Source organism: Ranitomeya imitator, chromosome 4 (genome assembly GCF_032444005.1).
Source record: "Ranitomeya imitator isolate aRanImi1 chromosome 4, aRanImi1.pri, whole genome shotgun sequence".
NCBI classification, from domain to species: domain Eukaryota; kingdom Metazoa; phylum Chordata; class Amphibia; order Anura; family Dendrobatidae; genus Ranitomeya; species Ranitomeya imitator.
Genome location: NC_091285.1, coordinates 450,238,609 through 450,264,289, shown reverse-complemented (window position 1 = coordinate 450,264,289; position 25,681 = coordinate 450,238,609). Strand labels below are relative to the sequence as shown.

At 44.2% G+C, this 25,681-nt stretch overlaps 1 protein-coding gene across 1 annotated transcript; it reads left to right on the top strand.

The window, feature by feature from the left end:
- The first annotated feature begins 5,918 nt into the window (after positions 1–5,918).
- LOC138674187 (uncharacterized) lies at positions 5,919–14,444 on the top strand. The gene is made up of 6 exons (XM_069762095.1): positions 5,919–6,191; positions 8,634–8,752; positions 9,117–9,285; positions 10,445–10,538; positions 12,461–12,679; positions 12,761–14,444. Exons 1-6 carry the CDS (start codon positions 6,177–6,179, stop codon positions 13,408–13,410), a joined length of 1,266 nt encoding a protein of 421 aa, XP_069618196.1. The 5' UTR covers positions 5,919–6,176; the 3' UTR covers positions 13,411–14,444.
- Positions 14,445–25,681: the final 11,237 nt, after the last annotated feature.

Genomic DNA, 25,681 nt, shown 5'->3' with positions numbered 1-25,681 from the left:
CTGATAGGCCGGCGGCTGACACTAGTATTGCTGTGCAGAGAGCCGGTCTCTGCGCGGCAATACACTGCACTACAGTGCGGATGTCGGCGGCTGCTGGAGCGAGCGCGATCATTACGAGGTCTATGTGCCTGTGGACAGCATGAAGCAGCCGGAGGGACCGCATGCGGCCCGCGAGCCGCGTGTTTGAGACCCCTGTTCTAGAGGATCCCCCCATGGAACTTATCTAGATGTGTGGTGAGAACTTTGAATGCCCAAGTGCTTCACAGAAGTTTAGAATGCAGAGTCGTGAGAATAAAAAATATTTTTTTTTCCACAAAAAAAAGATATTGTAGCCCCCAAGTTTTTATTTTCACAAGGGTAACAGGAGAAATTGGACCACTAAAGTTGTTTTTCAATTTATCCTGAGTACGCTGATGCCCCATATATGGGGGTAAACCACTGTTTGGGCGCACAGCAGAGCTCGGAAGGGAAGGAGCGCCGTTTTGGAATGCAGACTTAGATAGAATGGCCTGTGGGCGCTATGTTGCGTTTGCAGAGCCCCTGATGTACCTAAACAGTAGTAACCCCCCACAAGTGACCCCGTTTTGGAAACTAGACCCTCCAAGGAACTTATCTAGATATGTGGTGAGAATTTTGAATGCCCAAGTGCTTCGCAGAAGTTTATAATGCTGAGTTATAAAAATAAAAAATATTTTTTTTTTCCACAAAAAAGATTTTGTAGCCCACAAGTTTTTATTTTCACAAGGGTAACAGGAGAAATTGGACCCCAGAAGTTGTTGTCCAATTTATCCCGAGTACGCTGATGCCCCATATGTGGGGGTAACCCACTGTTTGGGCGCACGGCAGAGCTCAGAAGGGAGGGAGCACCATTTGACTTTTTGAGCGCAAAATTGGCTGTCGTGTTTGGAGACCCCCTGATGTACCTAAACAGTGGAAACCCCCCAATTCTAGCTCCAACCCTAACCCCAACACACCCCTGACCCTAATCCCAACCTGATCCATAATCCTAATCACTAACCCTAACGATAATCACAACCCTTACCCCAAAACAACCCTAATGTTAACCCTAACCATAACCCTAATCAAAACCCTAAATCCAACACACCCCTAATCCTAATCTCAACCCTAACCTCAAACCTAACCCTAATCCCAATACACCCTTAATCACAACCCTAACCTTAACCCTAATCCCAAACCTAACCCTAATCCCAAGCGTAACCCTAATGCCAACCCTAACCCTAATACCAACCCTAATCCAAACCCTAACCCTAATCCCAACTCTAACCCTAACCTTAGCCCCAACCCTAGCCCTAACTTTAGCCCCAACCCTAACCCTAGCCCTAAGGCTACTTTCACACTTGTGTCGTTTGGCATCCATCACAATCCGTCGTTTTGGACAAGAAACGGATCCTGCAAATGTGCCCGCAGGATGCGTTTTTTGCCCATAGACTTGTATTGCCGACGGATCGTGACGGATGGCCACACGTCGCGTCCGTCGTGCACTGGATCAGTGTTTGGCGGACCGTCAGCACAAAAAAAGTTCAATGTAACGTTTTTTTGTACGTCGCATCCGCCATTTCTGACCGCGCATGTGTGGCCGTAACTCCGCCCCCTCCTCCCCAGGACATAGATTGGGCAGCGGATGCGTTGAAAAACTACATCCGCTGCCCACGTTGTGCACAATTTTCACAACATGCGTCGGTATGTCGGGCCGATGCATTGCGACGGCCCCGTACCGACGTAAGTGTGAAAGAAGCCTAACCCTAAATTTAGCGCCATCCCTAACCCTAAATTTAGCCCCAACCCTAACCCTAAATTTAGCCCCAACCCTAACCCTAAATTTAGCCCTAACCCTAGCCCTAACCCTAGCCCTAACCCTAGCCCTAACCCTAACCCTAGCCCTAACCCTAGCCCTAACCCTAACCCTAGCCCTAACCCTAGCCCTAACCCTAGCCCTAACCCTAACCCTAATTTTAGCCCCAACTTGCTCTTCTCCTGCCGGCCGGCAGACGGAGACAGATGGCGGGCGCACTGCGCATGCGCCCGCCATTTTCTTTTCCCCAGAAGATGCCGGCGGCCAGGAGGAGCAGCAGGAGGACCCAGGGACACCGGTAAGTATAATAGGGTCCCCGAATCCCCCTATTTCTCTGTCCTCTGATGTGCGATCACATCAGAGGACAGAGAATTACACTTTTATTTTTTTTTTATTTTTTTTTTGCGGTCGCCGGTAAACAGTTAATTACCGGCGATCGCAAAACAGGGGTCGGTAAAACCAACCCCGATCATGCTCTTTGGGGTCTCGGCTGTGCCCGGTAGCCGAGACCCCAAAGATTCTCCCGGGGCCGGCCGGCGGGCGCACTGCGCATGCGCCCGCCATTTTGAAGATGGCGGCGCCCATCGGGAGCCACGAGGAGCACCGGGGGAGACAGGTGAGTATCGGGGGGCGATTGGGGACCCCTTTTCTCTGTCCTCTGATGTGCAATCACATCGGAGGACAAAGAAATTAAAAAGAAATCGCGTTTTGTTTTTTTTTGCGATCGCCGGTAAACCGTTAATTACCGGCGATCGCAAAAGCGGGGTCGGTAAAAAAAACCCCGAATCATGTTCTCTGGGGTCTCGGCTACCCCCGGCAGCCGAGACCCTGGAGAAAATCCGACTCTGGGGGGCGCTATTTACTTTTTCTGTGGTTTAAGTACCCTTAGCGGCCGCCGTTAAAAGGCGTATCGGCGGTCGCTAAGGGGTTAATCATAATGTTTATTTTAAAACCACTATATTTAAAGGAATTGTCCTCGTACAGAAAAAAAAACTTTCATAGGCTGTGGTAGCTTTAAAGGAAAAAAAAAAAGTATTGTTTATCTCTCCAGGTCCAACACTAAGCTCTCTGCCACTACCGCAGTAGCTTTTGTTTGTCTGCAGCGCTGACATCATGTCAACAGTGTTGCAGCCAATAATTGTGCTCAGCAGCTGATTGGCTGTAGTGGTATTGACTTGACAGCAGCAGAGTCAGCACTAGACTGGGGAAAGGTAAGTAGTACTTGGTTTGTTTGTTTTTTATAGCTACCACAGCCTAGAGGAAGATTTTTCTGACAGCCTTGGTAAGACTTGGTGGCCATCCACCAACCATCCTCTACTCCATCCATCTGGACCATGCAGGGTTGCACAACACTCATCGGTAAACAAGACTACTTTTAAAGTTGGGCTCACGGCAATAGTTTCTGCTTGTCAGCACTGTTTAGGTGTGAACAAATAGGTTCATGCACAACTGAAAGCTTCTAGAGCAGGGGTCTCAAACTCGGTTGGGTATATGGGCCGTACACGGAAAAACATTTAATTACGGGGGCCGCATTATTTGCATGACAAAATGAATTTTTTAGTGATACCATGCCCCATGCTGGTCCCCATCTTGTAGTAATGTCCCATGCCGGTCCCTATCTTGTAGTAATGTGCCCCATGCTGGTCCCCATCTTGTAGTAATGCCCCATGCTGGTCCCTATCTTGTAGTAATGCCCCATGCTGGTCCCCATCTTGTAGTAATGTGCTCCGTCCAGGTCCCCATCTTGCAACTATGGCCCCATCCTGGTCCTCATCTGGTAGTAACGTCCCCATCCTGGTCCCATTCTTGTCGTTATGTCCCCCATCCATGTACCCATATTGCAGACATGTGCCCCATCCAGGTTCCCCCATATATTGCAGACATGTGCCCCATCCAGGTTTCCCCATATATTGCAGACAGGTCCACCATCCAGGTTCCCCCCCCCCCATATTGCAGACATGTCCCCCATCCAGGTTCCCCCATATATTGCAGACATGTCCCCCATCCAGCCACCCCCCCACATTGCAGACATGTCCCCCATCCAGGTTCCCCCATGTATTGCAGATATGTCCCCTATCCAGGTCCCCCACATATATTGCAGACATGTCCCCCATCCAGGTCCCCCCATATATTGCAGACAGGTCCCCCATACAGGCCCCCCATATTGCAGACAGGTCCCCAACCCAGGTCCCGCCCATTTTCATATAGACATAACAGAGAAGAAAAAAAAAGATTCTTCTCACCTGTCCTCCCTCGGTGTCCTTTCTGCTCCTGTGGCCCACAGGCACATAGACCCCTTGATGATCGCAGCCCAGTCCAGGAGCCACCGACATCCGTGCTGTAGTGCAGTGTATTGCCGCGCAGAGACCGGCTCTCTGCACAGCAATACTAGTGTCAGCCGCCGGCCTATCAGAGGCCTACAGCTGATATCTGCGTCCCAGCGCAGCGGTGTATGACGTCACTGCCATGCGCACATGTCAGCTGCTGTCCTCTGATAGGCCGGCGGCTGACACTAGTATTGCTGTGCAGAGAGCCGGTCTCTGCGCGGCAATACACTGCACTACAGTGCGGATGTCGGCGGCTGCTGGAGCGAGCGCGATCATTACGAGGTCTATGTGCCTGTGGACAGCATGAAGCAGCCGGAGGGACCGCATGCGGCCCGCGAGCCGCGTGTTTGAGACCCCTGTTCTAGAGGATCCTACACCATGAGGTTTGTGGGACACCAGAAGGACTAGCAGCTTCAAATACCTGTTTGCTACTTTGTAATGGTATTTTTGCAGCAAGGCCCACTTCACATGTACATGCTTCTGGTACATATGACATCAGTTTTTTTCACGGATACCACATGTACCCAATTATAACCTATGGTGATCTTCACATGTTTGTGTTTTCCCCACACCACATGGAGACATGTCCATTTGTTTTCCTGCAGCACGGATAATAAGGGCAAATACAAGTCTATGGGTCCGTGAAAAACACGTACTGCATGCGGATGGCATTTGTGTGCTGTCCGTGTGCTCTCCACCGCTTACCATCTGTTTACACCTAGCCAGATAAGTTAAGTTCACTTGGACATTGAAGGGAACCTGTCACCTGAATTTGGCGGGACTGGTTTTGGGTCATATGGGCGGAGTTTTCGGATGTTTGATTCACCCTTTCCTTACCCGCTGGCTGCAATATTGGATTGAAGTTCATTCTCTGTCCTCCGTAGTACACGCCTGCGCAAGGTAATCTTGCCTTGCACAGGCGTGTACTACGGAGGACAGAGAATGAACTTCAATCCAATATTTCGGCCAGCATGCAGCCAGCGGGTAAGGAAAGGGTGACTCAAACACCCGAAAACTCCGCCCATATGACCCAAAACCAGTCCCGCCAAATTCAGGTGACAGGTTCCCTTTAATAAGGCTGTGTTTGCGTTACAGAGCTAAAAAAAAATTTGATACACTACTAGGGGGCCTCTGTGTGTTATACACATGGATGTTTTCCAGATGATAACAAGCTTTTCAGTATTGTGGTTTGTGGCAAATTTATTCGATATAAATTCTTTTTTTTTTTAATTTGCCAAATGCGATGAATTGAATTTGAAATTATCTGCTCATCCCTAATTTCAATATATACCTAATTGAGAATAATGAAGAAAAAAATGTACATCTCTTTTAGTACTTTGTTTATTTGGAACAAAATAACTTAATCAACCATCTTTTTCTAAATATCAATAAACATACACACTACGATATAAAACTGACAAAATGTATTGATGACAACATTTTTTTCTGTCTTGCCCTTTTTAGTCTATAGGTACACCTGCCTGAATACATTTTTTTAGTAATTCAGGGGTATATGTTAAGCAAAATGTACTGTAAAAATGTGAACCTAGCCTAAAACAGTTTTTTTTTTTTTTTTTGAGGGGGGGGAGGGGGGCAAAGTCATTCAGAATTCTGATGTATGTATTTTAGTAAATCAGTCCCAATCTGTTAGCATTGGATTTGGCTAGATATATAGCAAGACTAAGTATATACAAGTTTGTTGCCTATGAATGTCAACAAGCTTTTTTGTTTGTGTTTAATAAATGATTAATTATATCAGCTTGCTAATGCAGCAGCAAATCACCCATATTCAACATTATGGAGCATATTGACCTTATTTTTGCTTATGCAGCTTAAATGATCATCGGAACTGAACATGAAAATTATATACTGGACGTATGAAAGCACATGGAGAAAAATTTAACATAAAAGAGGTCAGAAAATAACAAGGAATTCATAACAAGGGATTAAAATTACATTTCTTGTCACAGGTAGCAACGGCTGTTCCTGCAGTAAATACAAAAGGGTCTGAGACACCCATACATCTGCTTGTGAATATGAAAAAAGTACAGGTAAGATGCAAATAGTTATTAATAGATCATAAATCATAAACAGCAAATCAAATACAATGGTCCACATTTAATAATGCCTAATAATGATAATCTATCTAGGACAGGGGTGGGCAATTAAATTTCCCGAGGGCCACATAAGAGACCGTGACTGTTGTGGAGGGCCAAACCAATAGGCTGAAATGAATTAAGCTCCTTATTAATATCAACATATAATTATTAATATAATGATTATAATTAATATTAGTTATCACTCAAAATTGAGCAGAATTTAGTATGCCGACATTACCCTATATACCGTTTGAATCCGAATTCAGCCTCTTATATATATCGTATGAGGCTCACATAGCGTCCCCATGTCCAGCATATGAGGCCCACACAGCCTCCCTGCCATGCGCTGCTTACAAGCATAAAGCAGCTGCTGGCATGGGAACTAGATGCTGCGAGGGAGCGCCAGGAAGGTAAGTGTAATGGTATTTTTTTTATGTTTTCTGATCGGGCCATGCATACCAGGACGGGGGTGGGGACCAATTATAAGGATGGGGCCTTGCATACCAGGGTTGGGGGCCAATCATACCAAGCCACTATTAAAGAGAAATGAATATTCATTGCCCTCCACACCCATGGGCGTGGAATGCAGTGAATATTAATTTCTTTTTAGCAGCGGGCACAGGAATTAGCCGAAAACCTCCGGCTCCAGCCTCCTGTGACCTGCTGCTTCGCAGATGCCGCTGCCCCTTCTACCCACCAAAGTCAAAGCCGGTACATCCGGACTATGAGACGCACCCCCCGTTTTCCTCCACATTTTTGGAGGAAAAAAGTGTCTCTCATAGTCCAAAAAATACGGTAGATGGCGGAGACAGCAAGCGGGCACTTTGCCCAGGTCTGATGTAGAATGTTTAGGGTAATGAGTCATCAGAAAATTACCTATCATTTTATATATTACATGAATGCTTAAAAAATGCTAGTTTTTTATTTGTTCATATGACAATCTGTATTAGATACAAAATAGAAATCTTGAAATTTTCACACTGGTCAGTGTGGCTAGTCTAAACTCATGATTCATCTTCATTCAGGAAATCCAAATGTACATTAGCAGCAATAGACTGACTCAGACCCTCTCTTTTCTATTGAATCACAAAATCGCAATGTTGTCTTATAATTAGAGATGAGCGAATATCCTTGGGTTCCCTCTTATTCGGCAAGCTATAGCACGCTTGCAAAATAAGCTGCAGAGGAAACCCGGATTCCTGGATCGTGCCGGCCGATCAGCTGATCGGCGCCACAACTGCATGTGTCACGGCACGACACATGCATGGAGAGCCTGTTTGTTGCATGAAAGTGGCTTGTATAGGGCGCTGATCACACACAGGTACACACATGACAGCTGACACCCTGCAGTATCGGACACGACCAGTTTTGTGCCTGATTGGGGCAGTTTACCCCTTAAATACCGCTGTTAATCGTGACAGCGGAATTTAAGTTGTTACAAGGGGGTCACAAGACCCCCTTATGACCATCGGAGCCCCGTGATGAGAATCGCAGATCCCGATGGTTACCATGGTACCCTGAGGTCATGTGATGACCCCAAGGTACGGTAGCCTGTGAGATTCAGCAATAAGCTATCACCCAAAAATCGGAATAAAGCACAGCTCAAATTTATCCTACACTATCTGCTGAGCACTTACATTGGGGTTTCCGTGTAAATTCACCAAAATGACGATTCATACAAAACCCCAGACAGAACCACTTACTTATGAGGCAGATGGAGTCACTTTGGACTAGTCTGTGTTCCAGCGGTGTCACATAATTTTAGGCATCTTTTTAATGCACAAGTGTGGGCGACCACAGATCTGTGCAAACCTAAAAAGATGGAGACCACTGGAGCAGATGCCAAATGGAGTACGAAGTGTCTCCTTCTGCCTCATGGTGGTTGGTTTGCTTGGGGATTCATCTGCAATGCATTTTTGTGGGATTAACATGGAAACCCCCACATAAGTGCTCAGCATAGAAAACAAGAATATGATCCCAGCCTTATTCTGGAAGTTATCGAACAATATTATGTACCCCAAAGTGTTACCAATAAAAACCCTAATTTATCCAGCACAAAACCAGCTCCCACTCAGGTCTGTCATCTGTCACTGGAACTATGAAAATTGTACATTCACACTGGAGGCATCAAAACTATGAATTAACACATGTCGTGCAGTGGTTTGGTGGATCTGTGGTTACAGCAGGTTGTAGGCTTTTCATAAGAGGTAGGTCGTCAGGTTCCTTTTGAAGGTTTCCTTGGTAGGTGAGAGTCTACAAATGACGTTTCATATTCTGAAAAGGTAATCATTGAAGTAGTATTGTTCGCAGAGAACATTTTTGGTTTTGTATAAAGATACATTTGTCCAACATGTGAATTTGCTTTCATGCTTTATGTGTTTGATCACAACACAGATGAAACGAGAACTTCAAGCGCTTACAGAGAAGCAGAACCTCATTCTTTCAAACAGACTGAGTGCTATACGTCAGTCTAATGGACGAGTAGACAACTGGAACTTCTATCCTCAGCGCAGGTACCTAAATAGGCAAACTAAGCACTGTATCAAGGGGCAGCACAGACATAGACACAGCTTTAGTCATGTTCCCTTCTTTTATTCTAAATGTATTGCAAACTATTGGAGTTGTCACTTCTGTTCCATGTTCTTTCATATCCAGCAAGGCTTGGATGGTTTTTCTTACTGCATCCTGCACTATGTTAGTTTGGATGCTGTCTTGGATTTTATGTACCTATAATGTATGAAAATACCCTTTACCTCTCCATACTGGTTAATTAAGGGGGTTGCATCTACAACAAGAAGATTATGCTCCTTGTTGAAATATTCAGATTAAAATAATCCCTATTACTCTAGCTTATTTTTATGTTTTTCGCATGAGCAGCCTGAATGCTACCCATCAACGTCAAAACTTTAACAAGATTTCCTATGAGAATGGCAAAATTTTAGAGAGAATCCTGAGACGAGAGTCTGAATATGGACGATGGGAGTCAGAGTGGGAAAAGGTGAAACGGATACAAGCAAATATATCCCGATATCCACAAGTTCCTTGGGTAAGATGCAAATGCGTGCTGGGTGTGTGTACATTGATATCAGTATGATGGAAAGATATACATGGAGGATTATATTTTTATTAAAAATAAATTCCATCTCTTACAAAAGAGACACATGATAGGGACAAATTATTTATTCATTCTAGGGCACGAGCATGGCCTGACAGCAATGTGTAATTGATTCCTATTGCTATGCTTCAAGTTACAAGGATGTTTCTCTGTATTGCAGGAACTTCTAATGACATGTGTTTATAAAATCACAAAATGGAATCTTGCAAGGATATAAAATAACATTCCAGCAGGAAACTTACACCTGATTTTAAGCATACTCATGTATGATCAAAAAACTTTAAAATTGCCATTCTTTTACATTAAACAGACATTAAAAGAGGTTATCTACTGTGGTTGGACTGGTAAAATCATCATTATCTTAAAATAAAACATTTTTGTGCCAATAAAGGCCCCAGCTGCCCATCTTTTGCATTTTGTAGACAATTAATGCCACCTTCATTCAATGACGATAGCAAAGACAATGATTATACCACTTGACCGCGTCTTCAGCTTTCAAAAGCCTCTAAACGCCAATATAATATGTATTGTTAATAATAATAAGTAATTTTCTCATATAAATGTTATTTGCATTGTTGTGTTCTTCAAATGCACCAAGCAATGTAAGAATTGATGTTTTCATATAGTTTGTGTACAAATGCTAAACCATCCAATCCAGGACAATAGAGATGCATTATTTTTCTTAAAGGGGTTGCCCACTACTAAGACAACCTTTTCCTAAACTAAATGTTCGGCCACGATAAAATAGAACAGCCTATACTCACCTCCCGTGAGGTTCCAGCAGTGTCGGCACCTTTGGACAAACTGAACATGAGGAGGAAGTCAGGTCTGCAGCTTATCCTGGACTTCCTCTTCATGTTCAATTTGTCCGAAGGCGGAGACAGTGACACCAGCGCTGATTGGGAGCCGGGCATCACGTGTCATTCGACTACATCACAGCCCTGGGACCGCGAGTGCCGACACTGCCGGAACGGTGCCAGCACAAGAGATGAGTGTAGGCTTTTTTTATTTATTGGGGCCAAACATTTAGTTTAAAAAGGGGTTGTCCTGGTAGTGGACAAACTCTTTAATATATTCTGTTTCTTAACAGGCCAGAGAGCACAGAGTCACATTTATGGACAATAAAAGAAATATGGACATCCCTGATCTGTTTGAGGAAAATGAGACATCGAGCTCACAAAGCAGTGAGTAACTATATACACCAAAATTGCCCCAGCATGCTTTATGCTATGTACAATCATTTCACTAGGAGGTATACGCGTTCCTGAGTCTGTGGCAGATATTCTGATTAAAGGGTAGCAAAGTTTATGGATGCTATTTTTTGCTGTAATGTATATATGGAATCTGAAAATGATTTACCACATGAACTGATGATTTTTCATAATTTCCAAGATTAAATATGCAGCTCAGTAATCAGTAGCTAAGCTACTGGGGAGGGCAGTTACCCAGGACCCGCACTCATAAGTGCCCACTTGGAGCTACAGCTAGCCTTAACTGTATCAGTGTGCACAACACCCCGATACAACTCATCTCGGTGGTAGAGCATGGATACACGGTCTCCCTGCACTACTCTCTCATACATTTTAGGATATACTGTGGGGGGCCCTTAAAGTGTCATGGGCATTATACAATGTGGGAGCCCTGTGTGGGGGCCCTCATACAGTATGGGGGTTAATATGGGGGCCATCATACAGTATGGGGGTTAATTCAACCTACAAATGGGTGCCTAAGGTGCTCACAAACCACCTACACATGTATTAAAGTAAAGCTATTGAGCAGCTCTAGTGTCGTCTACTAAGCTATTCCATATTTTATTAATGGTATAATGATGTTTGTCTAGCAATGGAAGGCCAAAGGGACACACTTTTTGGCCCAGTCTGAGAATAAAGCTCTACAAACATATTGTAAAGTTTTAAATCTTATACAGTGGTTAAGATGTATTAAAAGTAAACCTGTTTAATGGAAACTACTGTCAGAAGGGAACAATTCTCACTGCTCATTAATCCTAATTTCAGATAAAGTCTTTCTGTTCATAAGTCATCCATTTGCCATGCAGATTTCTCTTCAGGCCTCATATTTATTCAGAATCAAGAAGTGTTTGCTGTATTGAAAATCTTGATGACGGGTCTTAAAGGGAATATGTAATGTCCCCAAACACTATTAACCTACAGATATATGGTTCATCTGTAAGGATAGTGCAGCTATGGGAAAAAATTTACTTTATTCCTTCCGGGATCCATCAGCATGCTGTCATAGAGGCATGCCCAGAGGGACTTCATTAATCCCTCACAACACTGTGAGCGGCAGCTATGAGCCTGCTGATTGAAAGCTCACTCTGCCTAGATGCGCTGCAGAGCAAGCTGTCAATTATAGTGCTGAAACATGCTGGCACTCACCACTCCGTGCGCACTGTGTGGTGAATGAAATTGCTTTGGTCACACCTCTATAACTGAAAGCCAGTGGCTACCGGGAGGAAAAAGTGAATTTTCTCCCAGTATCTGCACTTACAGTAAGCCAGCTGGACAGCAACGTAATGCTATTAACCTGCAGATTAACTCTATTATACTTTTCTGGGGTGAACATACCAGTGATGGAAACTGTGTAGCTGCACAGGGGTCCAAGAGGTAAAGGGGTCCACGTCCACCATCAAAGCCAGTGAAATTTTGCATTATGATGACTTATCAGACTGCAAAGGGTCAATATACTGTTCTTACACAGGAATCCCTTTCTGTGTCAGCTCCTGAAACCCTTCTTGTAACATGATGGACGGGGCTAGCTGACCAGCTAATCAACTATGCTCTCTGCCTCTACATCATCCATGATGGAGAAGGTGGAGGCTTAGATATGGAGGTAAACTAGACAGCCAACTCCTTTCACCACCTTATTCACACAGAGATGCAAGAGGGTTTCTTAACAAGGGCAAATGGTGATGTATGAAGAATGAAGGTACTTTGGTATTTTTATTAATTCACATTTTGGTAACAATTAAAGCGCTTTTTATGTTGCTGGATAACTTTTTTTTTTATATACGCTGCTTTGTTCAGCAATTGTTTTCTTATTGGAGTTTTATATAATTAATTCAAATGTGACATTGTTATTTTTATAGGATCTACACTAAAACTTTACAGCATCTCAAAAAGAACAGACCCTAATAAAACAAATGTAAGCTCGAATCACACAGAAAACAGGAAAGGACCATCTTTAATACAGGTTGAAAAGTTAGTGAATACCGAGTTCGGGGATAAAGACCATTGCTATTCAGGACAGAGTTCTCCTTACAACATCTGTAAGAGAGGAACAGCCACCAGTCCAACATCAGAGAAAGGTAACAACAAAGACCAGGAGATATCTCCATTAGATCAGAAGTCTTTTACTAAACTCAAACATTGTGCTAAATATTTTACAGAAATTACCTCTGGAGGAAGAGAACAAGATGATCTAATAGTATGTAAGCACAGATCTCAGGAAGAGTGCATGAGTGAAAAATCTCAGCTGGGTATTCAGAGTAGAACAAAGCTTAAAAATGCAAGAAGATCAACTATGTCTTGTGAAGACTCTGATCAGAATTTTGATAACTCTCAGGAGTCCGATGCAAGTTCTTGTTATTCATTCCAAGGCTCTGAGGAAAGGTCTTGTCCCTGCTCCTCACGATCTTCAAAAATGGCAGAGACTATGTCAAGCCGAAAAATAAATCTGAAAACAAGGATGACAAGTTCTAGTTCAACATCAATAAGAAGTGTGCAGAGTCCAGAAGGATCCTCACACAAACTAAATATATCAAATATAAAAAATGTTTATAGAGGCCATGATCCTTCATCTCAAGAATCTAGTACAACATCAATAAGGCATCCAGAAACTCCTGTAACATCCTTCCACAGACTAGAACTTTCAAAAGAGAATAAAATATATGGTAGCCTGGATATGTCACTTCTGGAATCTGAGAAAAGTTATTGTGACTTACCACAGTCAACAAATAGATATTCCGAAGCCTCAGAAAGGACGGCTACCAGCAGCCCAGAGTCCATTGTAATTTATCCCCAAAAGTGGCCAATGTAAAGGCTTTATACTCTAGAAAATGTCTGTCTAGAAGAGTCCTGGTAAGGAATAACTTCTGGACATGTGATTCTAGCAGGACACAAAACTACATATCCAAATCCAAATAGTACAACAATTAATTACTATACGGTATTTAAATTGTGTTTATCGTCAGATTAAGCTGTCGTGTATGAAAAATATTAGGCACAATGCACCAAAAACTGTCTTACGTGGCTTACATCACAATTATAAATTGGTTTAGACACTTTTTGCGCCTCGCTCAAGAGGGGAGTCTGGATTAGTGTGAAGGGGATGTTGCTTTATGAAGGAAGGTGTGGCTTAGGATGTGACACTGTGCTCCAAAATTTTGATGCACGAATTAGGCCAATCATGGGTGTATAAAATTAGACAAAATTGAATAAAGATGTAATCACTATCAGGCAGCAAAATCCATAAATGTGTACATTTTAAGATTGTCTAGTCAAAAAGTTTACACTGTCTGAAAATGACTGCCTTAGAAAATCTGCTCTTTTCTGTGCTTGGTCAATGCTACTAGTTGAAAGACAAAGTTTAACAAATTTACTAAAATTGTTTAATTTGAGGGCAATATAAACTTAGACTAGGTCTTAAAATTCACCATTTGTATCTCAGTGGTTCATGCCGGTTGATAAATTTAACACAGTTTTAGACATTTTTGCCTAACTTTATGCCACGTACTGGGTGGCTAACTTTGCTCCAGAAATTTGCCTAAAAGTTTGGGTCATGAGATTAAATTAAAAACCATATTTCTTTCTCACTAGGCCATCCCTTTTGACAACGGAAAAGCAAAAAGTGTCTGCAGCATATAAGTTATGTGGGTGGCGCAAGAGATGTATACGCATTTTTTGGAGCTAATTGTGCCAGAATTCTATTTATTTAGATTAGTAAATCTCTCTAATATTTTGCATGCCTTTGTTATTTTTGGGGGCTAAAAGCTGAGTAGATTTGTCTCACACTATATTACATAGGACAGCAAAGTCTGATTAGATTCTGTGCATAGAACAATAAAAATAAAAAATGTGTGATCTTGTCGAATTGCTTTCCACACTGATAGACAATTTTTGCTTGCCTGTAAAATATGCTAATCCCTTTTTATTTGTAAATGAAGTGCCTTTTGTGATTTCCAACCTGTGGCTCTGTTGTGAAACAAACAGTCCGCTTGCTCTAATTGTCTCATATAACAAGCTGTATCTCCAGGTAAAGAATTGTACTTTACATAATTCGACTTTACACAAGTTATCTTCCTTTTTGAGTGATTTAAGATACCTTCACACATAACGATATCGTTAAGGATTTCGTTGCAACGTCACGCTTTTTGTGACGTAGCAACGATCCCGCTAGCGATATCTTTATGTGTGACAGCCCCTGCTGGGAGATCGTTGGTCGTGGGGAATGATCAGGACCTTTTTTTGGTCACTGTTCACCCCGCTGTCATCGCTAGATCGGCGTCACACATGTGTTCACCTGTAACCAGGGTAAACATCGGGTTACTAAGTGCAGGGCCGCGCTTAGTAACCCGATATTTACCCTGGTTACCATTGTAAAAGTAAAAAAAATAAAAACAGTACATACTCACATTCCGATGTCTGTCACGTCCCCTGGCGTCAGCTTCCCTGCACTGTGTCAGCGCCAGCCGGGCGTAAAGCAGAGCACAGCGGTGACGTCACCGCTCTGCTTTACGGCCGGCGCTTACACAGTGCAGGGAAGCTGATGCCGGGGGACGTGACAGACATCGGAATGTAAGTATGTAGTGTTTTTTTTAACCTTTATAATGGTAACCAGGGTAAATATCGGGTTACTAAGCGCGGCCCTGCACTTAGTAACCCGATGTTTACCCTGGTTACCCGGGGACTTCGGCATCATTGAAGACAGTTTCAACGATGCCGAAGTTGTTCCACGGATCGTTGGTCACTGGAGAGAGCTGTCTGTGTGACAGCTCCCCAGCGACCACACAACGACTTACCAACGATCACGGCCAGGTCGTATCGCTGGTCGTGATCGTTGGTAAATCGTTTAGTGTAACAGTACCTCAAGTTGTGATGTGTGCCTGTTTTTTAATGTACATTCAGTAAATAAATGTATCTTTTTAGGCAGTTTAATGCACTATAAAAATGCAATAAACACATCTATAATATAACGCTGGGAGCATCACTCTGTCCGAAGCCTTTATAGACTGCGCAAGCGCCGGCGCAGTCTGGACCCCACAGAGTGACGCTCCCAGGAGATCGTGGTATGCGTAAGCACTGAACACACACCGCGATCTCCAACGGATAGCAGGGACGAGGGCGAGTATGAGCTATATTCACCTGTCTGTCCCGTTCCAGCGCTGCGTGCCGCTCTCTTCCGGGTCCTCTGCCTGTGACGTTCACAGTTCAGAGGGAGCGATGACGCGCTTAATGCGCGCCGCCCTCTGACTGAACAGTCACAGCCAGAGGACCCGGGAGAGAGCGGCACGTAGCGCTGGAACGGGACAGACAGGTGAATATAGCAAGTGTTGGGGGCCTGAGCTAGCGGCGACTCCGGCACCTGACCCCCACAGCGCGCCGGTGTCCCCACCTGCTCAGGTCCCCCAGCACTCGGCACCCAGCAACGATAGGTGAGTATGGTATTTTTTTTATATATATATCGCAGCAGCATACGGGGCATACACTATGGAGCATCTTATGAGGCCATCAACCATAATGGAGCAGTGTACGGGGGCATATACTATGGAGCATCTTATGGGGCCATCAACCATAATGGAGCAGTGTACGGGGACATATGCTATGGAGCATCTTATGGGGGCCATAAACCTTTATGGAACAGCGTACGGGGCATACACTATGGAGCATCTTATGGGGCCATCAACCATAATGGAGCAGTGTACGAGGGCATATACTATGGAGCATCTTATGGGGGCCATAAACCTTTATGGAGCAGTGTACGGGGGCATATACTATGGAGCATCTTATGGGGGCCATAAACCTTTATGGAGCAGCGTACGGGGCATATAATATGGAGCATCTTATGGGGACCATAAACCTTTATGGAGCAGTGTACGGGGCATATACTATGGAGCATCTTATGGGGGCCATAAACCTTTATGGAGCAGTGTACGGGGCATATAATATGGAGTTTCTTATGGGGGCCATAAACCTTTATGGAGCAGTGCATATACTATGGAGCATCTTATGGGGGCCATAAACCTTTATGGAGCAGTGTACGGGGCATATACTATGGAGCATCTTATGGGGGCCATCAACCTTTATGGAGCAGCATATGGGGCATATACTATGGAGCATCTTATGGAGGCCATAAACCTTTATGGAGCAGTGTACGGGGCATATAATATGGAGCTTCTTATGGGGGCCATAAACCTTTATGGAGCAGTGTACGGGGAATATACTATGGAGCATCTTATGGGAGCCATCAACCTTTATGGAGCAGCGTATGGGGCATATACTATGGAGCATCTTATGGGGGCCATAAACCTTTATGGAGCAGTTTACGGGGCATATAATATGGAGCTTCTTATGGGGGCCATAAACCTTTATGGAGCAGTGCATATACTATGGAGCATCTTATGGGGGCCATAAACCTTTATGGAGGAGTGTTCGTGGCATATACTATGGAGCATCTTATGGGGGCCATCAACCTTTATGGAGCAGTGTACGGGGCATATACTATGGAGCATCTTATGGGGGCCATAAACCTTTATGGAGCAGTGTATGGGGCACATGGATGGGAGCAGCAAATTAAAGAACGGTGGCGCAGGATGGGAGCAGCACATGTCAGAATGGAGGGCAGGATGGGTGCAGCACATGTCAGAATGGGGGCACAGGATGGGAGCAGCACATGTCAGAATGGGGGCGCAGGATGGGAGCAGCACATGACAGAATGGGGGCGCAGGATGGGTGCAGCACATGACAGGATGGGGACGCAGGATGGAGCAGCACATGACAGGAGGGGGGCGCAGGATGGAGCAGCTCATGACAGGATGGGGACGCAGGATGGAGCAGCACATGACAGGATGGGGATGTAGGATGGAGCAGCACATACCAGGATGGAGACCATATACCAATATAAATGCTCGCCACCCGGGCGTAGAATGGGTTCAATAGCTAGTAGGGATATAAGCAAATACCGCTTGTAAAGTTAAAGAAAAAGAAGACTAGGTTGAATAAATACATGTAGTATTCTGAAAAAGTATACTGAAAAGTACGTGTTCTACATGCATATATAAGCTGGCCTTACACATCAGGTTGCAAAAAATGTGGCGTTGCTTAACACCATGTGAACTGGGATGGAGCCAGGCAACTAACATCTGGTAAGCCTGACATCAGTAGTGTGCAAAATTTTTGAGGGTATTATAAGAGATGACCTGCAGAGGTATATTGGCGAGAATAATATAATAACTGACAACCAGCATGGATTCACAAATAAGTTGTATCTAACCAACATGTTGGGTTTCTTTGAGGAAGTGAGTGCAAATCTGGATGTTGGTAATGCGACTGATGTGATTTATCTGGACTTTGCAAAGGCATTTCATACTGTACCACAAAACAGCCTTATACTGAAGCTACAGAAGCAAGGACTGGTGGAAACTATATGCAGATGGGTAAGGAATTGGATGAAGGACATGAAATAAAGAGTCGTCATAAATGGTACTGCCTTGGATACAGTCAACAGTGGGGACCGCAGGGATCTGTGCTAGGACCGATTCTTTTTAACCTCTTTATTGATGACCTAGTGGATAGAATTGAGAGTAAATGTCAGTCTCTGCTGATGACAAAAAACTTTGAAGGATATTAAATCTGAGTGACTGCATAATATTAACCCCTTCATGACCCAGCCTATTTTGACCTTAATGACCTGGCCATTTTTTGCAATTTTGACCAGTGTCCCTTTATGAGGTAATAACTCAAGAATTCTTCAACGGATCCTAGCGATTCTGAGATTGTTTTTTGTGACATATTGGGCTTCATGTTAGTAGTAAATTTAGGTCGATAATTTTTGCGTTTACTTGTGAAAAAACTGAAATTTGGCGAAAATTTTGAAAATTTCGCAATTTTCTAATTTTGAATTTTTATTCTGTTAAACCAGAGAGTTATGTGACACAAAATAGTTAATAAATAACATTACCCACATGTCTACTTTGCATCAGCACAATTTTGGAAACAAAATGTTTTTTTTTGCTAGAAAGTTATAAGGGTTAAAATTTGACCAGCGATTTCTCAATTTTACAACAAAATTTACAAAACCATTTTTTTAGGGACCACCTCACATTTGAAGTCAGTTTGAGAGATCTATATGGCTGACACCATTCTAAAAACTGCACCCCTCAAGGTGCTGAAAACCACATTCAAGAAGTTTATTAACCCTTTAGGTGTTTCATAGCAGCAGAAGCAACATAGAAGGAAAAAATAAACATTTAACTTTTTAGTCACAAAAATGATCTTTTAGCAACAATTTTTTTATTTTACCAAGGGTAAAAAGAGAAACTTGACCCCGAAAGTTGTTGTCCAATTTGTCCTGAGTACGCTGATACCTTATATGTGGGGGGGAACCACTATTTGGGCGCACGACAGGGCTCGTAAGGGAAGGAGCGCCATTTTACTTTTTGAATTAAAAATTGGCTCCAATCTTTAGTGGACACCATGTCGCGTTTGGAGAGCCCCTATGTGCCTAAACATTGGAGCTCCCCCACAAGTGACTCCATTTTGGAAAGTAGACCCCCCAAGGAACTTATCTAGATGCATAGTGAGCACTTTGAACCCCCAGGTGCTTCACAAATTGATCCGTAAAAATGAAAAAGTACTTTTTTATCACAAAAAATTCTTTTAGCCTCAATTTTTTTCATTTTCACATGGATCATAAAATTTGTTGGGCAATTTCTCCTGAGTACACCGATACCTCATATGTGTGGGTAAGCCACTGTTTGGGCGCACGGCAGGGCTTGGAAGGGAAGGAGCGCCATTTGACTTTTTGAATGAGTAATTAGCTCCAATCGTTAGCGGACACCATGTCGCGTTTGGAGAGCCCCTGTGTGCCTAAACATTGGGGCTCCCCCACAAGTGACCCTATTTTGGAAACTAGACCTCCCATTGAACTAAACTAGATGTGCGGTGACCACTTTCAACCCCCAAGTGCTTCACAGAAGTTTATAGCACAGAGCCGTGAAAATAAAAAGTCATTTTTCTTTCCTCAAAAATGATTTTTTAGTCCGCTATTTTTCATTGTCACAAAGGTAACAGGAGAAATTGGACCCCACAAGTTGTTTTCCAGTTTGTCCTGAGTACGATGATACCCCATATGTGGGGGTAAACCACTGTTTGGGCACACGTCGGGGCTCGGAAAGGAAGTAGTGACGTTTTGAAATGCAGACTTTGATGGAATGGTCTGCAGGCGTCATGCTGCGTTTCAGAGCCCCTGATGTGCCTAAATAGAAGAAACCCCCCCAAAAGTGACCCCATTTTCAAAACTAGACCCCACAAGGACCTTATCTAGATGTGTGGTGAGCACTTTGAACCCCCAAGTGCTTCACAGAAGTTTATAACGCAGAGCCGTGAAAATAAAAAATCATTTTTCTTTCCTCAAAAAAATGATTTTTAGCCCTCAATTTTTTTTTATTTTCACCAGGGTAAAAGGACAAATTGGACCCCAATTGTTGTTGTCCAGTTTGTCCTGAGTATGCTGATACCCCATATGTGGGGGTAAACCACTGTTTGGGCACACGTCAGGGCTCAGAAGGGAAGTTGTGACGTTTTGAAATGCAGACTTTGATGGAATGGTCTGCGGGCGTCACGTTGCGTTTGCAGAGCCCCTGATGTGCCTAAACAGTAGAAACACACCACAATTGACCCCATTTTGGAAACTAGACCCCCAAGGAACTTATCTAGATGTGTGGTGAGCACTTTGAACCCCAAAGTGCTTCACAGAAGTTTATAAAGTAGAGCCGTGAAAATAAAAAATCTTTTTTTTTTTCATCAAAAATGATTTTTTAGTCCGCAATTTTTTATTTTTACAAGGGTAACAGGAGAAATTAGACCCCAATTGTTGTTGTCCAGTTTGTTCTGAGTATGCTGATACCCCATATGTGGGGGTAAACCACTGTTTAGGCGCACGTCGGGGCTCGGAAGGGATGGAGCACCATTTGACTTTTTGAACGCAAGATTGGCTGGAATCAATGGTGACTCCATGTCGCGTTTGGGACCCCCTGATGTGCCTAAACAGTGGAAACCCCTCAATTCTAACTCAAACACTAACCCCAACATACCCCTAATCCCAACCCTAACCCTAACCACAAGCCTAACCCTAACCCCAACACACCGCTAACCCTAATCTTATCCCTAATTCCAACCCTAATCCCAACCATAACTCTAATTCCAACCCTAACCCTTAGGCTATGTGCCCACATTGCGGATTCGTGTGTAGATTTTTCCGCACCGTTTTTGAAAAATCCGCGGATTTCCTGCCTTTTTTGTACGGATTTCACCTGCAGTTTTACACGTGTGGATTCCTATTGAGGAGCAGGTGTAAAACGCTGCAGAATCCGCACAAAGAATTGACATGCTGCGGAAAATACAACTCAGCTTTTCCGCACGGTATTTTCCGCACCATGAGCACAGCAGATTTGCTTTTCCATAGGTTTACATGGTTCTGTACACCGCACGGAAAACTGCTGCGAATCCGCAGCCAAAACCGCACCGTGTGCACATACCCTAATTCCAACCCTAATTCAAACCCTAACTCTAATTCTATCCCTAACTCTAATTCTAATCCTAACCCTAATTCAAACCCTAATTCTAACCCTAACCCTAGTTCTAACCCTAATTCTAACCCTAACCCTAATTCTAACCCTAATTGCAACCCTAACCCTAGCCCTAACCCTAGTTCTAACCCTAAGGCTTCTTTCACACTTGCGTCGTGTGACGTACGTCGCAATCCGTCGTTTTGGGGAAAAAACGGATCCTGCAAATGTGCCCGCAGGATGCGTTTTTTCCCCATAGACTTGTATTGACGACGTGTTTTGGCGGACCGTCGTCACGAAAAACGTTCAAGGGAACATTTTTTCGTACGTCGCATCTGCCATTTTCTACCAGCCGGAACTCCGCACCCTCTTCCCCGCACTTCAGAATGGGCAGCGGATGCGTTGAAAAACTGAAGACCCTCGCTCTGTAACAAAGGAAAAATAATAAACCAACAATATACATACCTTCCAATGAACTGTAACGTCCCACGATGTAAATCCATCTAAAGGGGTTAAAATATTTTACAGGCAGGAGCTCTGCTATAATGCAGCTGTGCTCCTGCCTGTAAAACCCCAGCGAATGAATGTAAAGTAGGTCAATGACCTGTAGTTACCTTCATTCGCGGTGATGCGCCCTCTGCTGGTTGTCCTCATATGAACTCGAGCCTGGGAGCTTTCCAGGAAAGTTCCCACGCTCGAGGTCATTTGAGGACATCCAGCAGAGGGCGCCTCACCGCAACTGCAGGTAACTAAAGGTCATTGACCTACATTACCTTCATTCCCAGGGGTTTTACAGGCAGGAGCACAGCTGCATTATAGCAGAGCTCCTGCCTGTAAAATATTTTAACCCCTTCAGATGGATTTACATCGTGGGATGTTACAGATCATCGGAAGGTATGTATGTATATTGTTGGTTTATTGTTTTTTCTTTGTTACAGAGCGAGGGTCTTCAGGTGGATTGAGAGAGCAATAAAATATTAAAACAACCTGTGTGTTTATTTCATTAAAATACTTTTTAATAATGTCTGTGTGTTTTTTTAATCCTTTCATACAATTGGATTAATAATGGATAGGTGTCAGAATTGACGCCTCTCCATTATTAATCTGGATTAATGTCACCTTACAATAGCAAGGTGACATTAACCCTTCATTACCCCATATCCCACCGCTACACGGGAATGGGAAGAGAGTGGCCAAGTGCCAGAATAGGCGCATCTTCCAGATGTGCCTTTTCTGGGGTGGCTGGGGGCAGATGTTTTTAGCCAGGGGGGGGGCAATAACCATGGACCCTCTCCAGGCTATTAATATCTGCCCTCAGTCACTGGCTTTACTACTCTGGCGGAGAAAATTGCGCGGGAGCCCACACCAATTTTTTCCACCATTTAACCCTTTAATTTAATAGCTAGAGCGACCAAATTTTGCACATTAGTAGTGTGGAATATGCAAAAAAAAGGGGATATGAGATGGTTTACTGTATGTAAACCATGTCTCATATCATGTCGGGTTTGGGAAGGAGATAGCAAAAGCCGGCAATTGAATTACCGGCTTTAAAGCTATCTAGCGCTGCATTAAATATAAATATATATATATATAGGTGTCTCCCTGACATATATATATGTATATATACCTATTCTATGTGTATATATCTACTCTAATCTAACCTGTCAGTGTGATTTTACTGTACACTGCGCTGAATTACCGGCTTTTCAAAGGAGACCCGTGCGTAAAAATCGGAGAGCAATACGGATGTCATACGGATGTTGCGATAAAAAAATCGCATGACACTCGCATGACAATCGCATGACAATCGCACACGTTACATCCGTTTTTTCGGTCCGTAAATCGGACAGTTTCTTTTTCTCACAAGTGGAAAGGGGCCCTTAGGCTGAGGGTGCCAATACTTTTGTCTGGCCCATTTTTGGAGTTTTTTGTGAAATGATCAATGTTTTGCTTTTTGCTTCATTATCTTTTGTGTTTTTTCATTTAAGACAAATTAAATGAAGATAATAATACCAAATAATTTGTGTTTGCAATCATTTTCAGGAAGAAAATTAGCATTATCTGACAGAATTGCAGGGGTGTCAATACTTTTGGCCATGACTGTATATGAAAAAGTTTGGGCACCCCTATTAATCTTAAGCTTAATGTTTTATAAAAATTGTTTTTTTTGCAACAGCTATTTCAGTTTCATATATCTAATAAATTTTGTTTGAATGCAGATTGCACATTTTCTTACTTACTTAGTACAATAAACCTCATTTCAAGGCAGAAACATTACTGTGTCCAACAGTTATTAGATATATGAAACTGAAATAGCTGTTGCAAAAAAAACTATTTTTATAAAATATTAAGATTAAGATTAATAGGGGTGCCCAAACTTTTTCATATAACTGTAAATGATGACCCCGTCACATGACCGGGGAGCCAACAGTGTCCACCCCTGATATATATATACTGTATATGTATATATATATATATATATATATATATATATATATATATATTTGTCTAAGGGTCACCTCCGTCTGTCTTTCTGTCTGTCTTTCTTTCTGTCTGTCATGGATATTCATTGGTCGCGGCCTCTGTCTGTCATGGAAATCCAAGTTGCTGATTGGTCTCGCCAGCTGCCTGTCATGGCGATCGGCCACAGTCCGATTAGTCCCTCCCTACTCCCCTGCAGTCAGTACCCGGCGCCCGCTCCATAGTCCCCGCAGTCAGTGCCCGCTCCATACTCCCCTCCAGTCACCGCTCACACAGGGTTAATGCCTGCGGTAACGGACCGTGTTATGCCACGGGTAACTCACTCCTTTACCGCCGCTATTAACCCTGTGTGACCAAGTTTTACTATTGATGATGCGTATGCAGCATCAATAGTAAAAAGATCTAATGTTACAAATAATAATAATAAAAAAAAACGTTATTCTCACCCTCCGACGTGCGCGGTGTCCTTGGCAGTGCAAGCGGCAGGTTCCGGTGCCAAGGATGCTATGCGAGAAGGACCTTCCATGACGTCACGGTCATGTGACCGCGACGTCATCACAGGTCCTGCACTCATACCAACCCTGGGACCGGAAGCTGCAGTGCACCGCACACAGGCGCAAGGACTACAAGGGGCCCCTTGGAAGGTGAGTATATGTTTATTTTTTATTTTAAGTCTTTTTTAACCTTTTACATACGTGTCTGGGCAATATACTACGTGACTGGCCAATATACTACGTGTCTGTGCTGTATACGATGTGGCTCTGTGCTGTATACTACATCGCTGTGCAATATACTACGTGACTGGGCAATATACTACGTGACTGGGCAATATACTACGTGGCTGTGCAATATACTACGTGGCTGGGCAATATAGTACGTGGCTGGGCAATATACTACGTGGTTGGGCAATATACTACGTCACTGGGCAATATACTACGTGGCTGGGCAATATACTACGTAGGCTGTGCAATATACTACGTGGACATGCATATTCTAGAATACCCAATGCGTTAGAATCGGGCCACCATCTCCTATATAATTGTCTAAGGGTCACTTCCGTCTGTCCTTCTGTCTTTCTGTCTGTCTATCTGGCTCAGATATTCATTGGTTGCGGCCTCTGTCTGTCCTGGAAATGCAAGTCGCTGATTGGTCTCGCCACTGCCTGTCATGGCTGCCGCGACCAATCAGCAACGGCCACAGTCCGATTAGTCCCTCCCTACTCCCCTGCAGTCAGTGCCCGGCGTCCGCTCCATACTCCCTGCAGTCAGTGCCTGGCGCCCGCTCCATACTCCCCACAGTCAGTGCCCGGCGCCGCTCCATACTCCCCGCAGTCAGTGCCCGGAGCCCGCTCCATACTCCCCGCAGTCAGTGCCCGGCGCCCGCTCCATACTCCCCGCAGTCAGTGCCCGGCGCCTGCTCCATACTCCCTGCAGTCAGTGCCCGGCGCCCGCTCCATACTCCCCGCAGTCAGTGCCCGGCACCCGCTCCATACTCCCCTCAGTCAGTGCCCGGCGCCCGCTCCATACTCCCCGCAGTCAGTGCCCGGCGCCCGCTCCATACTCCCCGCAGTCAGTGCCCGGCGCCCGCTCCATACTCCCCGCAGTCAGTGTCCGGCGCCTGCTCCATACTCCCTGCAGTCAGTGCCCGGCGCCCGCTCCATACTCCCCGCAGTCAGTGCCCGGCGGCCGCTTCATACTCCCCGCAGTCAGTGCCCGGCGCCCGCTCCATACTCCTCACAGTCAGTGCCCGGCGCCTACTCCATACTCCCCTCCAGTCACCGCTCACACAGGGTTAATGCCAGCGGTAACGGACCGGGTTATGCTGCGGGTAACTCACTCCGTTACCACCTATATTAACCCTGTGTGACCAAGCTTTTACTATTGATGCTGCCTATGCAGCATCAATAGTAAAAAGATCTAATGTTAAAAATAATTTAAAAAAAACAAAAAAAAAACCTGCTATTCTCACCTTCCGTAGTCCGACGATGCGCTCGCGCCTGCCGCCAGCATCCGGTCCCAGAGATGCATTGCGAAATTACCCAGA

What these genes read in the sequence shown, in the direction of transcription:
- LOC138674187 (XM_069762095.1), top strand. An exon ending in GATATCCACAAGTTCCTTGG is followed by an intron (nt 9,286 to 10,444) that starts GTAAGATGCAAA and finishes GTTTCTTAACAG; the next exon opens with GCCAGAGAGCACAGAGTCAC. An exon ending in GACATCGAGCTCACAAAGCA is followed by an intron (nt 10,539 to 12,460) that starts GTGAGTAACTAT and finishes TTATTTTTATAG; the next exon opens with GATCTACACTAAAACTTTAC.